This window comes from Carlito syrichta, unplaced genomic scaffold (genome assembly GCF_000164805.1).
Source record: "Carlito syrichta isolate Samal-C Ts95f unplaced genomic scaffold, Tarsius_syrichta-2.0.1 Scaffold308142, whole genome shotgun sequence".
Lineage (NCBI taxonomy): Eukaryota > Metazoa > Chordata > Mammalia > Primates > Tarsiidae > Carlito > Carlito syrichta.
Window position 1 is genome coordinate 600,261 of NW_007252238.1, and position 21,051 is coordinate 621,311.

General features: G+C 43.0%; 1 protein-coding gene across 3 annotated transcripts in view; it reads left to right on the top strand.

Moving 5' to 3' along the window:
- Positions 1-21,051, top strand: part of ARHGAP10 (Rho GTPase activating protein 10) — a 345,093-nt gene that overhangs the window by 76,646 nt on the left and 247,396 nt on the right. For 2 of the 3 annotated variants that reach the window (XM_008065053.2, XM_008065055.2), the window contains exons 2-3: positions 15,641-15,736; positions 15,810-15,871. In XM_008065053.2, coding sequence (XP_008063244.1) covers positions 15,869-15,871 — 3 coding nt within the window. In that variant the 5' untranslated portion in view covers positions 15,641-15,736; positions 15,810-15,868. The remainder of the gene's footprint in view (positions 1-15,640; positions 15,737-15,809; positions 15,872-21,051) is intronic. The other variant, XM_008065054.2, reaches the window with a different exon arrangement.

Sequence of the window (21,051 nt, forward strand, 5' to 3'; positions counted from 1 at the left end):
GAGGGGTGGGACTGCACCAGCACGGTAGAAGGGGACACCTGAACTAGGGGGACAGGAGGCTATCCGGGGGGATCTCAGAAGAGGTGACAGCAGAACTGAGTTTTCAAGGAAGTGTGTGATTCCTAGTGGGTCTTGTACCCAAGTGCTGTTTCACATCTTTTACTCCTTATTTCTAGAATGAGAGTCCTCTGCACAGTTAGAACATTTTGCCATTTCTAACGTAGAAACCTCATTCTTGCTGTCCCCCCCCATGCCACATTGCTCCTCTCTGTCTCATATTCTTGTAGATTCTGGCTCCGAAATGCCAATAGGATGTGGTTTCCTCTTTCTCTTCCCTCCTTGCCTTGCCAGCTCCTTGGCTTAGAAGGACAGTGATGGAAATCATCTCTGTGGTTTAAGCATCTGAACCTGGCACACTGTGGGGGCTCAGCTTCTACTGAACCAGAATGAACCGAAAAGCCTCTCTCTCTGGCTTTCTCCGCTTTAGTCCCCTTCCATTTGATTCTATACAATGACCTCAAGGTTACTGAAACTTTTTTTTAGGCATCACTCTTCTGCTTAAAACGCCTCAAGATGAAAACCCAGCCTCTTAGCCCAGGTCTTTGCCAATGTCCCCAGCCTGCCTTATGTGTTCCGCTTACTTCCACTGCCTGCATTATACCGTGTGCCAGAGCATGTTGTTTATGTGGTTCTCATGGTCCAGTGTACCCTCCCCTTTTCCAACCTGTTGCTGCTGTCTCATCTTTTGAGATCCAGCTCACACCCTGTGAATCCTCCTTTGCCTTTCCCAGGAAGAGCTGGTTATGCCCTCTGCTGTGTTCCCTGAAGTCGGTCCTCTTGATGGTGCAGTCCCACCCCTCCCCTGCTCTCCCCTCACCCCCTTCCCCTTCGCTTCCCCCCCTTCTCCCTTCCTTCCTCCTCCCCCCCTTTCCCCCCCCTTTGTTCTCTGCCTCCCATGCCATCCCCTTTCCTCTGTTTTCTTCTGTATCTCCTTGAATTGAGAGCCAGGAATCGGGACTGTACTGTGCTATGCGAATCGAGTGTCTGCACTAAGTTCAACATCACTGTAGTGACCTCCCGGGAGTGGGGGACCACCACCTGCCTAAATAGGGATGATCTGGCCCAGATCAGAAACAGAGCAGGTCAGAATGCCTGAGCTGAACAGTAGTGGCATCACGGCTGTGAACAACCATTGCACTCCAGCCTGGGAAACATAGTGAGACCCTGTCTCTATAAAAACCAAACAAACAAAAACCATTCTTTAATAACCTTTCTGCAGATCATTGACAATCAAAAGCTCTGCTTCCGACCTTTATCTGCAACAGTTTGCAGAATTTAGTTGAACTGCTACATTCTGAAATGTCTAACATGCGTTTTTTCCCTTACCTTAAATTGGCTTCCTCTATTGACTTCTCTTTTTCTTTCAATGGTTCCACTGATCTTGGCCACCCAGACAGGAGAACTTAGTAATCTTTGATTCATTATTTTCCTTCACTGCAGTTTGTTATATAAAATCCAGGATTGGCTCCAGGTTGTTAATGAAGAAACCAAAAGCTTGAGGGTGTTGTAACGGGCCTAGAGTCACATAGCTGGTCACTGGTGACACAGGGTTGTGAGCCCCAGTCTGACTTCAGACCCATATTCTAAATCATGGCACTATAATATAGGCCATGGAGTTTTCTGCTAAGCTTTTTCCAAAAGACACATAACCTTTGTTTGAAAATATGCTGCATTTTCAAGTTGAGACTGCTGCTGTAACAGCGGTCATACTAGTAGTCACTGAGTGTTTTCTCTTAAGTATTTTACATATATCATCTCTCTCTTTTTTTCTTTTTTAGAGTTGAGATCTTACTCTGTTTCCCAGGATGGAGTACAGTAGCATGATGATGGCTAACCGTAGCCTCGTCCTCCTGGGCTCAAGCAATCCTTCTGCCTTAGTCTCCCAAGCAGCTGGGACTACCAGCATGCACCACCATGCCTGGCTAATTTTTTGACTTTTTTTTATAGGGATGAGGTTTTGCTATATTGCCCAGGCTGATGTCGAACTCCTGGCTCAAGCAGTCCTCCAGCCTTGTCTTCCCACAGTGCTGGGATTACAGGCATGAGCCTCTGTACTCAGCCCATATTGTCTCTTTATGTAGACACAAATTTGTCAGTTTGCTGTGCTAACCTATTTACATTCCCCCTTTTTGAGGGGAAAAAGAGAGGAATGATTGTGAGTGGTGAATGCAGGCTCTTCATTTTTTTCTTTTCTTCTTTTACCAAGATAGAACAGGGATTCTTTACTCATACTCTTGTTCCATTATTTAAAACATAGTTGACCATCTGGTGAAAACTGTGTAAGATTTTGGGGGGCTAACCTTCTAAACTGTTTTATATCAATAATATACCTTTCTCAGGCTTTCACTGATTTTACCAGTTGATCATGCATCTTATCTACTTATATAATGCTTTTTCCTTCTTTGAATATAACCAGTTTTCAGGAGGTCCAGACCTGTGTGAATATGCCCTAAAGGACGTGGATTCAATGGATTCTGTTGCCTAGGATCTGTCTTGACCTTGCCCAGATCTCACAGACTGCCCAACCCCCACTGGTTTTCTAGCCACCACTTTCCCACATTTGCTTTGTTTCTGTCCTTCTTCCCACTGGCTTTTTGTTCCTCAGTGTAGTTTTCTCTTTACCTGCCCGACTTCTTGAGACATGTTCCTTCCCCAGGAACTGCCCATAAATCCCTTTTTCCTCCCCTGCTTCTTACCTCTTTGCTGTTTCAACAGCATCAGATGTATTTGATAAGGGCATTGGTAAAGAAAGGGTCTTGTGGCCCAACTGTGGCCTGAGCAAGTTTTTGTATCCTGTGTATATTAGGATGGTTTCTGTTGAAAGTTGATCACAGGACTTGAATCCTGGCTTCACCATTTAATGGGGTGTGACTCTGCCTTCGTATGCTCATCTGTAAAACGCGGTGTGAAAATGTCTACCTAATTGGGTAGAGAGTGAGGATTAAATGAACTAATAGTGCAAGGTACTCACTTGGAGCCGTGACCAACACATAGGGAATGCTATTGCACATATTTAAATTGTATGGAAGCACTGCATTTGACCAGTTTTCCAGTTAATTACTATTTAATTACAATTTCTTCATGTTGAACCAGTTCCCTATATTAAAATGACCCATTGAGGCTGGGTGCAGTGGCTCATGCATGTAAGGTCAAGGCTGGAGTGAGCTAGGATCACCCCACTGCATTGCAGCTGGGCAGCAGAGTGACACCCTATCTCAAAAAACAAACAAACAAACAAAAAGCCAAAAGCCTACAAAGAGGGCATGGCTGCTGCCCTAGGGAGCCTATACCCTAGATCTGACAGAAATCATCATCCCTTATTGCTTATAAAATGGAGGGGTCTGGATTTGCAAATTCCACAGGAATGGAATGGAAAGCAAACAAAAAAAAAGAAAAAGAAAAGAAAAAAAAGCCATAACATGAAAGTTATCAGGAAGATATAGTGTGGACAAGGGGGACTTGAAGACAATACTAAAAGTGAGTTCCGTTTATATTATCACAAGCTGCAGAGGAGACATTCAAGGCATTAAGAACAAACCAAGAGGTGTCTTAGATCAGCGGTCCCCAACCACTGGACCACAGACCAGTCCGTGGTCTGTTAGGAACTGGGCCACACAGCAGGAAGTGAGTGTCGGGGGATTGGAGCCTACTTGCTGTCAGATCGATGGTGGCATTAGATTCTCTTAGAAGCATGAACTCTACTGTGAACTACGCATGGGAGGGGATCTAGGTTGCGCATGGGACAGATCTAGGTTGCGAGCTCCTTATGAGAATCTAATGCCTGATGTGTCCCATCCCCACCACCCCCCAACAGCTGTGGAAAAAATATCTTCCATGAAACTGATCCCTGATGCCAAAAGTGTTGGGGACTGCTGCTTTAGATAGGAATGAGGAGGACTACGTGGACAACACAATTGATTCGAGTTAGGCCCTTCTGAATGCAAGGAATAAAGTCTCAGTCATGAGAAGACAATTGGAAAGAGCCCAGCACAATGTGAGCAACTTGCCATGAGAAAGAACTCGCAGTACAGCCTGCCTGGGATCTTCTCTCTGGGTCTCTGCCATGAGCATACTTGGCTTCTCTCTGTGTGTTTACTTTCCTTTCCGTCACATGCAACTGTCTTATCTTCATACTTGGTATTAATTCTTGCTGTCAGATCGCAGCTTACTCTGGGTTTGCTACCATGCCGTTGCCTGGCAAAGCCTGTCCCGGACCTTTGGCATTCTTTCAGCTTCGGCTTCCACTGCTTTTTCCTTCTTATTTCCATAATTAAAATTCTCAAGAGAATCAAATTGGCCTGGCTTATGTTTTTCCCACAGAAGGCCACGGCAGAGACAGCCATAGGGTGCCTCACCCCAATCAAATTGACCACCCCCGGGAGAGGAACGGAGGAGGCCACACAGTTACAGGGTGCTTTCTTCCCAGTAGGGGCTGTGATTAGGGCAGTCCCCTGCCCAAGAGCTGTGAAACGGTAGCAGAGGCCATGAGCCACAAGTCAGGTATAGGCCAGGGTGTACAAAAAAATCCCTTAAAGACCAAAATTATCTCTGAATTCTTTACTACGTGAACACATAAAATTCCACAAAAAGGCCCTAAAAGCAGAAATCATCCATCTAAAAAGTCGCAGGAGGCAATCCCTGAATCTGTGAGATAGCTGGGCCATTTAAAAAATTTTTTTCAAGCAGAGTCTCACTCAGGCTGAGTGCAGTGGCACGATCGCAGTTCACGGCAGTCTCAAACTCCTGAACTCAGGTGATCCTTCTGCCTCCGCCTTCCAGGTAGCTGGAACTGCAGGTATGCACCACCATGCCTAGCTATTTTTAAAATTTTTTATCTTTTGTAGGGACGAGGTCTTCCTGTGTTGCCCAGGCTGGTCTTGAACTTCTGGACTCAAGCAGTCCTCCCACCTCAGCCTCCCAAGGTGCTGGGATTACAGGCGTGAACCACTGTGCCCAGCCCCCTTCTTTGTATTTATATGACACCTTGGGTGACCGACCAGCAGGTCATTGGTCATTTCCTGCAGCATTTCTTTTTGTCCTTGTGATCCTGCCTTACCTTGGGGTACAACACAGGAGGTTTTAACCCTTTGTTAGAATGAATCTCTCTTTTTTTAAACTTAAAAATATTTATTTTAAAGAAAATACATATTGACGAGTTAGGGTGAGATGGAGGAGTTTTACAGTACCTCTTGGCTTTGTTTGGGAACCGAGTTTTTCATGTGTGTTATGAAATGGTGAAAGTCCAGTAAAAAGGCTCGTATTCATTAAGCCGAATGAACACCTGATACCTAAATCCCTATGAATATTTACTTTGGGCCCTAAGTATATACTGTGGTTAACAAGGTGACTTGTCTTGACATTCCTCCTGCATGTGGCTTTGCTTTCCTTTGTGCTTCCCCTTTCTTGGGACAATTCGGAAACCACTTTGTTTGTCAAGTTACTATATTCGGTACCCAAAAGCTTGAATAGTCTGTGTTTTGTCATTGAGCTTAACAAAATCCATGATCTTTATAAATAATACTTGCAAATAGTGTTCTTATTTGTATATTGCTTTTATCCCCAAGGATAAAATTCCCTTGTAACCCCCATTTTTCTACTAGCAAAGTATCATGGTGTGTTAGTCTTCTAGAGCTGTCGAAATGAAGAACCACAGAGTATGGGGCTTAAACAACAGAAGTCCTTTGCCTCACAATTCTGGAGGCCATAAGTCCTGGATTGAGGTGTGAGCAGAGTTGATTCCTGAGGACCGTGAGGGAGGATTTGTTCCAGGCCTCTCTCCTTGGCTTGCAGCTGACCATCTTGTTCCTGTGTTTCTCCACATTGTCTTCTCTCTGTGCATATCTCTTGTTGAAATTTCCCCTTTTTTTGGGACATAAGTCATACTGGAGCAAGGTCCACCCTTATGACCTCACTTTCACTGATTACTTCTGCAAAGACCCTGTCTCCAAATAAGGACATTCTGAGATATTTCAACATACAGATTTTGGGAGGACACAATTTAACCCATAATACAGGGGGAACAAGGTCAGACAGTGGCTCACGCTTGTAGTCCCAGCACTTTGGGAGGCCAAAGCCTAGGAAACATAGTGAGACCTCATCTCTAGAAAAAATGCAAAAATTAGCCACATGTGGTGCACACTTTTAGTCCCAGTTTCTCGGTAGGCTAAGGTGAGAGGATCGCCTGAGTCCAGGAGTTCGAGGCTGTGGTGAACTGGGATCGCGCCACTGCACTAAAAGACAAAAGAAAACAAAAAACGGGGGAACACCTTACTAATTACCGTGGCACTTACAAACCAGGCTTTCTTGGCATTGAAGCCAAGGATCTTTAAAGATGATTGCTATTCTTGGGGAAATTTTTGCACGTAGAGCCCCAAATTATTAGGTTGATACCTCTCACTGGTTATTGGCATAGTTTCCAGAACATCTTTAAGGAACTCTCATTATGTCTTACCTGGTCAGGGCAGTACCCTCCTAATGTGTCATTCTGCTGCTGTGGCTGGTTCTCCTTAACATGGTACCCAGAACGATGTTTGCTTATCTCTGTGATCCACTACTTACTAGATATATGATCTTGGGAAAGTTGGGCAATCTCTGTACATCTCAGTTTCCTCCTCTGTTGTGGTAGTTAACTGACTCAACAAATGTAAAGTGATTAGTAGAGTACCTGACATTATAAGCTTTGGTGGGCAGAATAATGACCCTCTATTGAGATCTCATCCTAATCCCTGGAGCCTGTGAATGTTATTTTACATGGCAAAAGAGACTTTCAGGTGTGATAAAATTAAGGACCTTGAGATGAGGGGGATTGTCCTGGATTATCTGTGGGCTCATGTAATCACAGTGGTCCTAAAAAGACAAGGAGAAATGATGCCAGAACAGAGTTCAGAAAGATACCATCGGTGACTCGAGCTGCAAACCCAGGAATGTGGGCAGCCTCGAGGTTTCGGAAAAGGCAAAGAAGTGGATTCTCCTTAAAGCTTCCAGAAGGAACATAGCCCTGCTGACACTCCAAGTTTACCCCCATTTTAGACATCTGACCTCCAAAAACTGTCAGATAATAAATGTGTATTGTTTTAAGCTACTATGTTTGTGGTCATTTGTTATTGCAGCAATAGGAAACTAATACATACATGTTAATTGTTTTATCTCTTTTTTCTGTTCCTACTGTAAAGAAGATGTGTTTTGAACAAAGGAAACTGACCAAAGGCAGTTGGGCAACCAATGAGCTAGGTGATCACCAGCATTCTCTTCCCATTCAGTCGCCTGCTATGGCAGGGACTCTGTCTATAGTACCTAGTCCCAGGAGTTCTGCATGTGGGGATGTATGCAGCGCGTGGGGATGTATGCAGCGCAGTTGGAGTCTGGAGTTGGAGTCTGGAGTGTGATTCAGTGGAGGCTGGATGATGCTCTCCAGTGAGGACTTGCCTGCAGATTACTGTTGAGCTCCTAGATTACTCCTCGTCTGAAGCATCTTTAGAGTTAAGTACTGGCTATTTTGTTAAACTGTATTTGGTTGTCTGTTAGGCGCCATGTTGGATTTTGAGCCCTGCAGTCTACGTTTGTGGATTTGTTTTGGGGCATATGCATCTTTGTAAACTTGGCTTGTTTTCCTTTTGCCCCATGAATTTGTCACTTCAAGTCGTCCTTGTGACTTTAGATGTTGTTTACTCCATGATTAAGAAGAACTTACTATGCAGACACCCCACGTTGGCAGGATTTACAGAGTCAGAGCCAGGAATACTTTACTTTAAAGGTACCAGAGAGTGTGTTGGCCCATGAGCTGCTTCTAGAACAGTCTATGATTTTCCCTGAAGCAGGCCTAGACTAGCCCTGTAATGCATTCTGGGCTTACGAGATGTTTACACCTTTTTTTATACCTACAAAATGAATTATTTGCTTTCTTTTCTGACTTGAATGATGTTCTTATATACAGTACCACAACTGGTTTTGTAAATCTGGAAAACATGAAGGAAAATATGAAGCTGGTCTACAATCCTAGAGGAATTTCGTTTCACTTCCAAGTTGCTTGGATTAACATCAGCAGCATTTCCTTGATATGGGTCTGGCATGAAGGCTATTAAGTTCTTAGAGCCTGTACCCTGTTTTTCTTTAAATCAAACATGGAAGAATTTTGGCGCAGGCTTTGAAGTGTAGAGTGTGAGGCAGAAGCCTTGACAGTCCTTTGCACAGTGGATAATCTAATTATTTGGTTCTGTACATGCAAAGGGAGGTGAGCTTCTAAGTGCAATTTGTATACTTATAAAGGGGCTTTGGACCCTAATGTTGTCATTGTTTTTGAGTCATGGTCTCACTCTGTCACCCAGGCTGGAGTGTAGTGGCATGATCATGGCTCACCACAGCCTTGACTTCCTGGGCTCAGGCTATCCTTCTACCTCAGCCTCCGCAGTAGCTGAGACTCCAGGCATGTACCATCATTCCTGGCTTATTTATTTATTTTTTTTGTAGAAACGAGGTCTCCCCATGTTGCCCAGGCTGGTCTTGAACTCCTGGGCTCAAGCAGTCCTTCTGCTTGGCCTCCCAAAGTGCTGGCATTATAGGTGTGAACCACTGCAGCCTGTAATATGATTTTTAAAGTGTCCTGTATTGAAATGTAATGAGTGAGAAAAGTGCATTTATTCAGCTTCCTTTTTCTTTTCAAGCCCACGCCACATTTTTTCAAGTGTCCATTAATGCTTCAGTTGGTGGGCTTGGAAGTTGTAGGAGATAGTGGCTATGACTTCATGACTGGAGTCAGCCTTGTCACTTTAGGGGTTTTTGTGCACCAACTCTGCTGTCTAGAAGTAAAGGCAGAGGGACCCCAACAGACAGGTCCCCCATCCACCCTCTCTGAGTGCCTACATTTGTCTAATATTACATGGTCTTAACTAAAAATTGTTAATAAATGGATAGCTCTGCTGTAAGAAATAATCGTCTCATTTGTAGAGTCACCAAGGGTAAGTGGTGGCAATTTGGGCCAGAGTTGGGAGGCTCTGCAAACCTGAATTTCATTCATTCTTTATTTTTGAGTTGGAGTCTCACTCTCTGGCTTACCCTGAAGTGCAGTGGCACAAACATGGCTCACTGCAAGCTTTGTCTCTATTAAAAAAAAAAAAAGAATTCTGCATTAGACTCATTCAGAGAGCTGATGGTTTCATACCAGTTGAGATTTGGGCAAAGGACCTGGGAATACTGTGAAATCTCTCGGAGGTCGGATGGTGTAATGAACATTCAGGGAAGTTTGAGAAACTAGGGAGTTGATCCTATGCCTCTGGGACTTATTACCAGCAGTCCGAAGAGGTCTACTAATCAAGTCACTAATCTACCTCTGAATCTACTTACCCTACTTGTTCAAAAAACAAACAAACAAAACCCAACACCTACTCTGCAGGCTTATTATAAGGAGTAGTTGAAATAAAGTTTGTAGGACAATTAGCATAGTGCAGGTGCTCAATAAAGGTTAGTTTCCTCTAGTACCTCACTGTCCCCGCCCCCACCATCTAGCACCAGGAGAGGAATATTGCTGGCCTTTGTAATTAGTCAGTTAGAAATTGCTACCTAGCAACATAGTGAGACCCCATCTTTACAAAAAATAAAAATTTAGCCAGGTGATGGTACTTGCAGTTCCAGCTACTGGGGAGGCTGAGGCTAGAGGATTGCTTAAGCCCAGGAGTTCGAGGTTACAATGAACTTGGAAAGAAAACACACTTAATGGATTGCATTAAATTTAGTAAACTCTCTGAATTTTTTTTTTTTTTTTTTTGAGTCAATGTTTCACTCTGTCACCCTGACTAGAGTGCAGTAGCACGATTATGGCACACTGCATCCTTGACCTCCTGGACTCAGGCAGTACTTCTGCCTCAGCCTCCCAAAAGTACTGGGTTTATAGGCAAATGCCACCATGCCCGGCTAACTTTTTTATTTCTTTTCTTTTCTTTTTTTTTTTGCAGAAATGAAGTCTTACTATGTTTCTTAGTCTGGTCTCAAACTCCTGGGCTCAAGCAATCCCCTTGCCTCAGCCTCCCAAATTACTGAGATTACAGGAGTGAGCCACTGTTCCTTGCCACATTTAGTAAACTGGCTTATAGTTTTATGTTTGGAAAGATAGACATAGCTATAAAAGTATGAAGTTTGTGGGATAATAAATAAATTTAATGTGTACTAAGTAATGGAAGAGTGATTACATTTGTAATTATTAAAAGGAATGGAGTTTGGTGCAGTCAAATTTTTAGACAGTTAAAATTTTACATAATGAACTCTAATAACACCAGAAGGAGATCAACAGAAAGGGAAAAAATGAGTGGGGAATGATTATATCTTAAAATGAAGAAATGACGTGACTGCAGTGCTTAGCACAAGGGTAGTGCTACTTACATGGGAAGAAATACATCAGACTAGCTATGTAAATGAATCCAGTTTTTAATTTTAATTTAATATATTTTTAGAAGAGACGGGGTCCTAGCTGGATGTGGTGGCTCACACCGGTAACCCCAGCACTTTGAGAGGCGGAGGCGAGAGGAATGCCTGAGTCCAGGGATTTGAGATCAGCCTGGGCAACTTGGTGAGACCTTGTCTCTAGAATAAATCAGAAAATTAGCCTGGCGTGGTTGGTAGACTGAGGCGGAAAGATCTCCTGAGCCCAGGAGGTGGAGGCTGTTTTAACTGTGAGTGTGCCACTGTACTCTAGCCTAGGTGACAGTATGAGACTCCAATTAAAAAAAAAAAAAGAGAGACGGGATCTCACTCTGTCACCCAGACTAGAGTGTAGTTGCACATTCATAGCTTACTGTAGCCTTGAACTCTTGAGTTAGAGTCTTCCTGTCTCAGCCTTGCGAATTGCTGGGGTTGCAGGTATGAGCCACCCACGCCTGACAAATTAATAAACAAATTTTAGAGTCAGGATCTTGCTATGTTGCACAGGCTGGTCTTGAACTCCTCAACTCAAGTGATCCTCCCACCTCAGCCTTCCTACACACTAGGATTATAAGCGTGAACCACCATGCCTTGTCCTAAACCCAACTTTAATCTACTGTTAGACACATTTTCAACTAACAGAATTAGGGACTATGAAATAAATGTGGAAAAATGGATGCACTTAATTTTAACTTTCTAAAGAGCATCAGATCCTGACTACATGCAACACTGTCTTTAAGTTATCCTTTAGCCTTTGACCTGGTAATTTCTAATACAATACTCTATGAAAACAGCTTCTAAGGAGGAAAATATTAGTTCCTACCAGTATATTCATAGTAGTATATATAAATGCATATAATAAATATTTGTACATAAATAGGTAAATAAAAACATAAACATGTTTATGTATATAAAATCATACACATATAAATGAAACCAGCTTACAGGCCCTTGCTGAGATCTGGTAAATCAAACTATTAGCAAAATATATAGTTATTAAAAAATGACCAGCCTGGGCAACATGGTGAGACTCCGTCTCTACAATAAATCAAAAAAGATTAGCCAGGCATGGTGGCGTGTACCTGTATTCCCAGCTACTCAAGAGGGTGAGGCGAAAGGACGCCTGAGCCCAGGAGATGCAGGCTTTGGTGGCTGTGATCATGTCACTGCACTCCAGCCTGGGCGACAGAGTGAGACTCTGACTTAAAAACAAACAGACAAAGAAGGTAAGCCCATGGACTATCAATATTTGGAAACAGGTACATGAAACAAAACCATTCTATTATACCTACTTTGCAATTGTGGCCCCTGTTTTAGGGACATTGTGAAGCCCAGGACCGTCAGTTGCTGCTCCAGGGAAGTGATTTTTCTACTGGGAAGGTCGATAATAATGCATATACATAGATCAAGTGAGATAATTTCCGGTCAGAAATGCTATGACAAAAATAAAACAGCAACGGAATGAGAGGGCCGTGGAGAGAGGGTGGCATTCTTCTAGAAGGGCTGGTGAGAGGAGGGTATTCTGAGCTGGGTCACGTGTTGAGGGTTGGGTCTATGGACATGCGGGCTGGGGGAGCTGCAAACCAAGGGCTCATAGACTGGTGTGAGTTGGGCATGTGTCAGTGTGCTAGACCTTGGAAAATTGTGGCATATCTGCCTGGCTTACAATAGAAGCTAAGTTATTTTAGAGTAGCCTGACTTTTTTTTGAGTCAGAGTCTCACTCTGTTGCCCAGGCTGGAGGATAGTGGCATGATCACAGTCACCGCAGCCTTTACCTGCTGGGCTCAGGCCATCCTTCCGCCTTAGCCTTCCAAGTAGCTGGAACTACAGGTGCACGCTACCATGCCTGGCTAATTTTTTGATTTATTGTAGAGATGAGGTCTTGCCAAGTTGTCCAGGCTGGTTGCGAACCACTGTGCTCAGGCAATCCTCTCGCCTCAACCTTCCAAAGTGCTGGGATTACAGGCTTGAGCCTACTTTTAAAAATGTCTTTAAAATGCTTATTTATTATTTTGAGTCAGAGTCTCACTCTGTCACTCAAGCTGGAGTGCAGTGATAACGATCATGGCTACCACGGCCTTGACCTGCAGGGCTCGGGTGATCCTTCCACCTCAGCCTTCCAAGTGGCTGGAACTACAGGCGCATGCCATCATGCCTGGCTAATTTTTTGATTTATTGTAGAGACAAGGTCTCACCATATTGCCCAGGCTAATCTCAGACCCAGGCTAATCTCAAACCCCTGGGTTCAGGCAACCGTCTCACCTCCGTCTCCCAAAGTGCTGAGAGTACAGGCGTGAGCCACAGTGCCCGGCCACATTTTTATTTCTTAATTGTGCAATTATACCAAAAATACAGAAGTATATGAAACAAATACATATTTTTAAGCACACTAAATCAGGCATCTACAAACTGACCACTAGGTTATGGAATAAAATGCCTTTAATCTCCTTGGAGCTTTCTGACTGTATCACCCTTCTTTAAACATTGTATGACTTTGAGACAATGATTCACTTGCTAATTTATGATTTTACGACCTATATATGAGACCCAAACAAATACTTTAGTGTAGCTTGTTTTGAACTTTATGCAAAAGAACTATGCTGTGTGTTCTTTTGTGACTTGCGTCTTTCTTTCCAACTTGTGAAGTTCGTCTCTGCCGATAAGTGAATTCGTAGTTATTCTTTACTTTATAGTATGTGACTCTACTATAATTTATTCATTTATTCTACTGATTTTTTTTTTCAGTGTTTGGCTATTACTGTGATCATTTCTATTGTAGATTTTTCAAATACATATCTACGTGTGCCTATGTGCAAGAGACTTTATCTTGGAAATTTATCTAGGAAGAAAATTTCTGGGTTGTAGTGATATCATCAAATTTACTAGAAAATGCCAAACTACTTAAAAAAGAATGACACCAATTTTTCCTTTCACAACTGGAATAAAATTTGTTGCTGTACACACTTAAAGTCACACCATTACTTGGAGTTGCTAGATGTATTAATTTCTGCCAATTGGATTGTGTACTGAGGTATCTTGAGGTGTTAATTTTCACTTTGTCATCATTAATGAGTTTGAGCGCCTTTTCAAGTGGTTATCAGCTCTTTGGATTTCTTTTGCTTCCATTTGTGAAGTGCCTATTCAAATGTTTTTGCACAATATTTTATTGAGATTTCTACCTTACCTCATTGATTTGTAGCAGTTATTTATGCCTTCTGGATGGGTGCCTGTCTTGACTCAAATTTTATGTATTTATTTTAAATTTTTCAGAGTCAGAGTTTCAGTCTGTCTTGCAGTTCTTCTCTGATCCTAAAATCGCTCTACAAATAAGACTATTAACAACAGTAAAAACATGACAGCAGCTGAAGGAGCTGATGAGCATAATTAGTTTCGGAAGTGAGAGAAGAGGGGCACAGGGGAGGCATTGTGCTTAATAACTGGGCATAAACATCTGGTTAAAAAAAGAAAAAGCATTTTCTAGTGTAAAAATAAGATTTTGGGGGGCTTTTATTTCTTGTTTGTCAGCTATACAATGAATAAAATAAAAAGGAAAATTACGCTTCCTATCTCACTATCTCATTAAAAAGCAACACTCAATTTTTACATCTTTGCTTCACTTTTGTGTCCATGTGTACTTATTTACTGCATGCGAGTATCCTGATCAGTTATGGACTGCATTTGACTTTTTTCAAGTTTTCCACTTGCTTGATGTGGAATTTTAGCATAATATGACACCATCAGTCTTCATTATGCTGAGACAGGAGCTGTGTGTGATGCAGGAGTTCGTAAGCAGCTTCTTAGAAATTGCTTTTAAAACAGAGGCAGGATCGTTCACTGGTCAGGGCATGGGCTTTTGACCAATGGCTTTGGCGTAAAACCAAGCCTTTGTCGTTCTCGTTCATAGCTGCGCAGCCTTATGCAAATTACTTAACTTCAATGAGCACTGGCTTGTAAAATGAGATAGTAATCTTTATATGTCTCTTGAGAATATTGATTGAGATAAAATACGGGTGTCACCTAGAATGGTGCATGGCCCATCAAATAAATGTTAGCTTGTTTTAGGACTAGTGTTTTCCAGGCCAGGTATGATGACGCATGCCTGTAATTCCAGCACTTTGGGAGGCCAAGGTGGGAGGATTGCTTGAACCCAGGAGTTAGAGATCATCCTGGGCAACATAGCGAGACCTCGTCTTTACCAGCTCCCCCTCCAAAAAAACCCCTAGTGTTTTCAAGTATTCTGTTAATCTCTGATTAAGATGAGGACTTCTATAGGCCTTTTGCAGAATTAATTCTACCATTGATTTCATCTTGGACTTCAGTTTTCTTTCTGATGCGATTTTCTATGAACATTCTATTTTTTTTTTGAGTCGGCGTCTCACTTTGTTGCATGATCATGGTTACTGCAGCCTTGACCTCTTGGGCTCAGGTGATCCTTTCACCTCAGCCTTCTAAGTAGCTGGAACTACAGGCGCGCGCCATCATACCTGGCTAATTTTTTGACTTCTCGCAGAGATGAGGTCTTGCCAGGTTGCCCAGGCTGGTCTTGAACCCCCAGGCAATCCTCTTGCCTCCACCTCCCAAAGTGCTGGGACTATAGAAGCGAACCACCGTTCCTGGCCTATGAACATCCTTTTTGAATTTCTGGGTTTCTCTGGCTGGAGTGGTTCTTCGGCACTCAGTTAAGAGCACCTGGTTGACTGACCTTAAGTTTTCGAGACTCTTCTGTTTGAAACCGTGGCAGGCAGCCAGATCTCAGCCAGCCCCAGAGATGCTGTCTGGTGTGGGGCTTCCTCATCACAGTGGGAGCTTTAGAATCTGGCAGGTTTTGACCTGAGTAAGTAGAGAAAGGGAAAGTGCTTTAGGGAGCAATTTGAAATAATGGGATCTGAGGAGAAGCAGATGGGGGAGGAAGTAACTTTCTCCAGCCCTGGTTCTGGGCCAGAATGGAGTCTCGGAGACAGGGGCTACCTTGATAGGGCCAGGTTGAGGACGATGGGCCTCTTGGCTGTGTCTTCTCACGGACCACGTAGAGGAGCGATCCATGGCCCTACCAATCTTAGAGCGAACACATTTCTTCTGCGCCTTGACTTGAGGCAGGCGCCTAAGTTATCACTTCTGCGCCTTGACTTGAGGCAGGCGCCTAAGTCATCACTCTTCCTTTCTTTCTAGGTCTGTCAGCAGCTCAGCGGAAGTTTGCTCATTCACTCAGAGACTTCAAGTTTGAGTTTATCGGTGATGCTGAGACAGATGATGAACGCTGCATAGGTAAAGAAACATGGGTTTTGGGTTTGTTTTCCCTTGCCTTGGCCACCAAGTCATCGTTCCTTTCTCCTTACAGATGCTTCCTTACGTGAATTTTCAAATTTTTTGAAGAATCTGGAAGAACAGAGAGAAATTATGGTGAGTTGAGAGGGATTTAGGTAAGTCAGACTTCAAAGTGGGGATTGGAACTGGGCTTAGAAGCTGGTTCTGGTAGAAATCTGGAGATATCTCTCTGCGTGTGCAGTGGTGCACTGTCGTAGGCAGAGCTGTGGATGGAGTCTCAGGAGCCCAAATTAGAGTTGCACCAGGGTCTGACCGCAGTCAGCTCTTGGAGAAGTTGCTGGGCCTCTAAACCAAGGCCTTGTTTCTTCGCGCGTCAGATGTCGGGTCAGACGGCATCAGTGCTTTCTAGCTTTAGTGGCAGAACACTGTCATGTAAATAAAATCTCACGTAGATCCTTAATACTTCAGGGAGCTAAAAGCAGAAAAGCTGAGCTAGAGGCAGAGGGACAGCAGGTCCATAATGTTAGTGACTGACTCACACCTCTGTAGATTTCTAGGCTGGGTGGTGAGGGTGAGAAGGTGGCCCTGGAAGTCTGCGAGATCCCACTTTGCGTTGAGGTCCATGATCATAGCAAGAATAAGAATAACTACCCTCTATGGGGTACTTTCCCATGCAGTGATGATCTGGTAAGACCATCATATGTTGAAAGCAACATATGCCCAGCCATGAATTTTGAGGATATCGAATAATCTGTTTTCACCTTTATTGAAAGCTTGCATTTCCTTCCTAATGATATTTCCTCCCTAACGATGTTCTTTAATTGAACAAAAATTAACAGTAGAATTGTCATCGGATTATGACACACAGTCTGTTCTTACTGTTTCCCCTTTCCCCCAAGGCTTCAAAACAAACGACAAACTCCTTTTTTCGATGTTCTCGAGAATGAGTGCTAGCTGGAATTGTGTTACAGTGTTAGTGTATGAGTGGGTTCAGATGCAGTAGAAATAATATTGAACATGGTAGTGATAGTTAATCTTGACTCTGTGCCTGGAACTGTTCTAAGCTGTCTACTTAATATTAAGTCATTTAATTCTCACACCAGCTATGAGGTCGATACTGTTATTACTCCCCGTTTTACAGATAAGGAAACTGAGGCACATTACCTTGCCCAAGGTCATGTGGCATCTAAGAGGTAGAGCTGCTTTGTGATAAGAAGCAGGTGCTCTGACCCCAACCAGTTTCCTAGATTTTGCTGTGATCTCCCAGGTGGTGGCTGGTGGGGCTATCTGGTGAGTTAAGTTGCACTAGAGGCGGAAGTAGGAGGAGGAGACTGGTTTTTATTTTTTTATTTTTATTTTTGAGACAAGGTCTTGCTTTGTGGCCCAGGTTGGAGTATAGTGGCTTCATCGTAGCTCGCTGGAGCCTCAAGCTCCTAGGCTCCAGTGATCTACTTGCCTCTGCCTTCTGAGCAGCTGGGACTACAGGCATGTGCCACCATGCCCAACGAATTTTTTTTTTGAGTTGGAGTCTCACTCTGTCGCCCACGCTCTTGGCCATTGCAGCCTCGACCTGCTGGGCTTAGGCAATTCTTCCACCTCAGTCTTCCAAGTAGCTGGAACTACAGATGCACACCACCACACCTGGCTAATTTTTGTGATTTATTGTAGAGACGAGATCTCACCAAGTTGTCCAGGCAGGTCTGAAGCCTCCCAGGCTCAGGCTCCTCTCGTCTTAGACTCCCTAAGTGCTGGGATTACAGGCTGAGCCACCAAGTCTGGTCCTAATTTTTAAGTTGGTTGTAGAGGTGGGGTTTTGAAGTGTTGTCCAGGCATGTCTCGAACTCCTGGCCTTAAGTAGTCCTTCCACTTCAGCCTCCCAAAGTGCTGTGCTGAGATTACAGGTGTGCGCCTCTGTATCTGGCCTGATTTTTGATTTCAAAAGTGAGAGAGATATATGTTCTTTAAAAGCATGAATACAATTTGTACTGGTTCCTAAATTCTTAGGTATTTTGTATATATTGCAAATACTATAGAGGGTGTGTGTAGATACTGTGTCCAGTGAGGTCTGACTCATGTAGATAGATTCAGCTTTTATTTTTGAGAACCTGTAGTCATTGATTTTTCAGCTATTTAAGAAAGACTAACTAGGATAATGGATAAAAATAGTACCTTGATGTCACTTTTGTACTATGAAAAATGAGTGTCAGTGTGTGTGTGAGTGATGGAGGTACCTGTTCTTGGTTTATGTTAAGAGTATTTGTGTGTGTGTGTGTGTGTGTGTGTGTGTGTGAGTGAGACAGGGTCTCACTCTATGGCCCAGGCTTGAGTGCAGTGGCATGATCACGGCTCACCTTTGCCACCATCTCCTGGGCTCAAGGGAAGAGTATCAGTTTTTGTTCTTAACCCTCTTTGATATTAAGTTGTACTTTACTAGGATCCTGAGCATTCCAGCTGATATTTCTTTATCTCCTCTTATGTTCCAATTATTGTTTAGGATCTGAGGACATAGTTAAAAGGACACAAAGCAAAGTCCTTACCTTCAAGGAGGTTGCATTCCAGCAAGGGGTGATAAAATAGAAATAAACATGTAAGGGGAGACCCCAAAACCTCCAGATTTATTTATAAAAAATTGTGTATTGATTCGTACATGTTTAGACTTCAGTCACCCTCAAAGTACTTTCTGTTTGATGCATTACACCTATTAAGACACTTTTCCCCACTGGTCAAACCAGTTTTTGAGCTTGTTAATTCTGATTCCTTTTAATGCTTCTGTCATTTTTTGTTTCACCGCTTCCACACCAGCAAAAAATTTCCCTTTGAATATCTTTCTCATCCGGGGATACAAAGTCGCTCAGGGGAGAGTGGGTGAATAGGGAGGGTGGGGCAATGAGGGTCATGCCGATTTTTGGTCAAAAGTTGCCGAACACTCAGTGCGGTGTAGGCAGGTGTGCTTGTAAATCACCTATCAGGAAATGGGCAAACACACTGAAGCAGTCTCAAAAAAAAAAAAAAATCACTGAAGCTGAACGCAGCCTCTCACAACAACACTAGCTGGTACACCAATGCCAGTGTGTTTGTAGAACACTTGTCTAGTGGGGGGAGCCTGTACTGCAAGGGGCTTGCCCTCTAACAGATTTATTTATAAAAAATTATGTGTCAATTCATACATGTTTAGACTTCAGTCACCCTCCAAGTACTTTCTGTTTGATGCATTACACCTTGAGACACTTTTTCCCACTGCTCAAACCAGTTTTTGAACTTGTTAATTCTGATGCCTTTTAGTGTTTCTGCCATTTTTTGTTTCACCACTTCCACAACGGCAAAATGTTTCTCTTTGAATATCTTTCTCATCCAGGGAAACAAATTAATATAAATAAATATTTATTTATGTTTTTTATTAATAAATCTGTTAGAGGACAGGCCCCTTGTAGTATAGGCTTCTCCACTAGACAAGTTGGTGTTCTGTTTTTTTGAATCCCCCCTCATGCTCCTTGCTGCATCCCCCATTGTTTTGACAGAAAGCCCAGTATCACATCATTTTTTAAAATGAATACGTCAGTATACAATAAGTCTCCTACATATGAACCTTCAAGTTGTGAACTTTCAAAGATGCAAATGTGTGTTCACATATCCAGTCATATAAGTTAGTTCATGTATTTAGCATACATTGTCACATGTGTACATCCTCTACAAGTGGTTGTGCTTTTGTGTAGTTTACTGTACTGTATAGAGGATAATAGTACAGTATCTTTATTTCAAGCCCAGGGTGTCTGGAAGCAAGCGTAAAAGTAGATTGTAAAAGTAGATTGTAGTAGTTGGGAACCTAGGCTAACTCTGTTGGACTTATAAACAAATTGGACTTACGAATGTGCTTTCGGAACAGAACTTGTTCGTCTGTAGGGGACTTGCTTTATTTCTAAGAAAGCCAACAGTTTTTACAAAAACACGATATCCTGGGCTGGAGGCAGTGACTCACTCCTTTAATCCCAGTGGTTTGGAAGGCCCAGTGCTTTGGGAGCCAGGAGGGAGCACTTGAAACCAGGAATTTGAGGCCAGCCTGGACAACATAGTGAGAGATCCTGTCTCTACAAGAATTAAAAAAAAATGTAATCAGGCATAGTGACACACACATAATCCTAATTACTCAGGAGACTGAAGTGGGAGGATTACTTGAACCTAGAAGCTTGAGGCTGCAGTGAGCTATCATTGTGCCACTGCACTTCAGTCTAGGTAGAGTGAGCCTGTCTCTGGAAAAAAAAACAAACAAAACTCAAATCACAATAGTCTTATCATCAACAATCAGTCATTCCTTAATTTGATAAAGAATCAGTCATGTTCAAGTTATTTTGATAGGCATTCAAATTCTGTCTTCCCTTTTCTCCCCTAATCCCCAATGGCAGTTGGTCTGGAGCCAAGCATATTACATTTGCTTGCTAACCTAAGTTCCTTTAAATCTGTAGATTCTTCTTTCCCCTCTTTTTCCCCCTTGACAAGAATTTCTGTTCCTTTTCTTTTATCTTCAGAAACCTTTAAAATTGTACTTTCTTGAGTTATCAGTGAGTTACAACAATGCAATGAATAAACATTGGAAAGTTTGACATTTAGCTCATATTGACTTTGGGTACTTCTGTCTAATCTTGATGGTCAGCGATTACTTTTTTTTTAAGCCATAAAAATTGCATGGCATTATCATGGCTACCTTTGTTTCTGTAAATACCTTTGACTACTTACTAAAAAAAATAAATTTGATGCATTACTAAACACTAGCTTTAAACTTTTTAGTAAGAGCAGGTATTTACCTCAAGAAATTTCCAGTGTGGGACGGGTGCTCACGCCAGTACTTTAGGAGATTGAGGCGGGAGGATTGCTTGAGTTCGACACCAGCCTAAGCAGCATACTGAGACCTCATCTCTACAAAAATAAAAATAAAAATTAGCTGGGTGTGGTGGTGCATGCCTGTAGTCCCAGCTACTTGGGAGGCTGAGGTGGAAAGATTGACTGAACCCAGGAAGTTGAGACTGCCGTCAACTGTGATGGTGCCACTGTACTCTAGCCTGGACGACAAAGTGAGAACCAGACTCAAAAAAAAAAAAGTGCCGGGATCGGTGCCTCAGCCTATAGTCCCGCGCCTTTGGGAGGCCGAGGTGAGTGGATTGCCTGAGCCTGCGGGTTCGAGACCCGCCTGGGCAGCGAGACCTCATCTCTACAATAAATCAAAAAATCAGCCGGGCGTGATAGCACATGCCTGTAATTCCGGCTACTTGGAAGGCTGAGGTGGAAGGATCGCCAGAGCCCAGCACGTGGAGGCTGCGGTG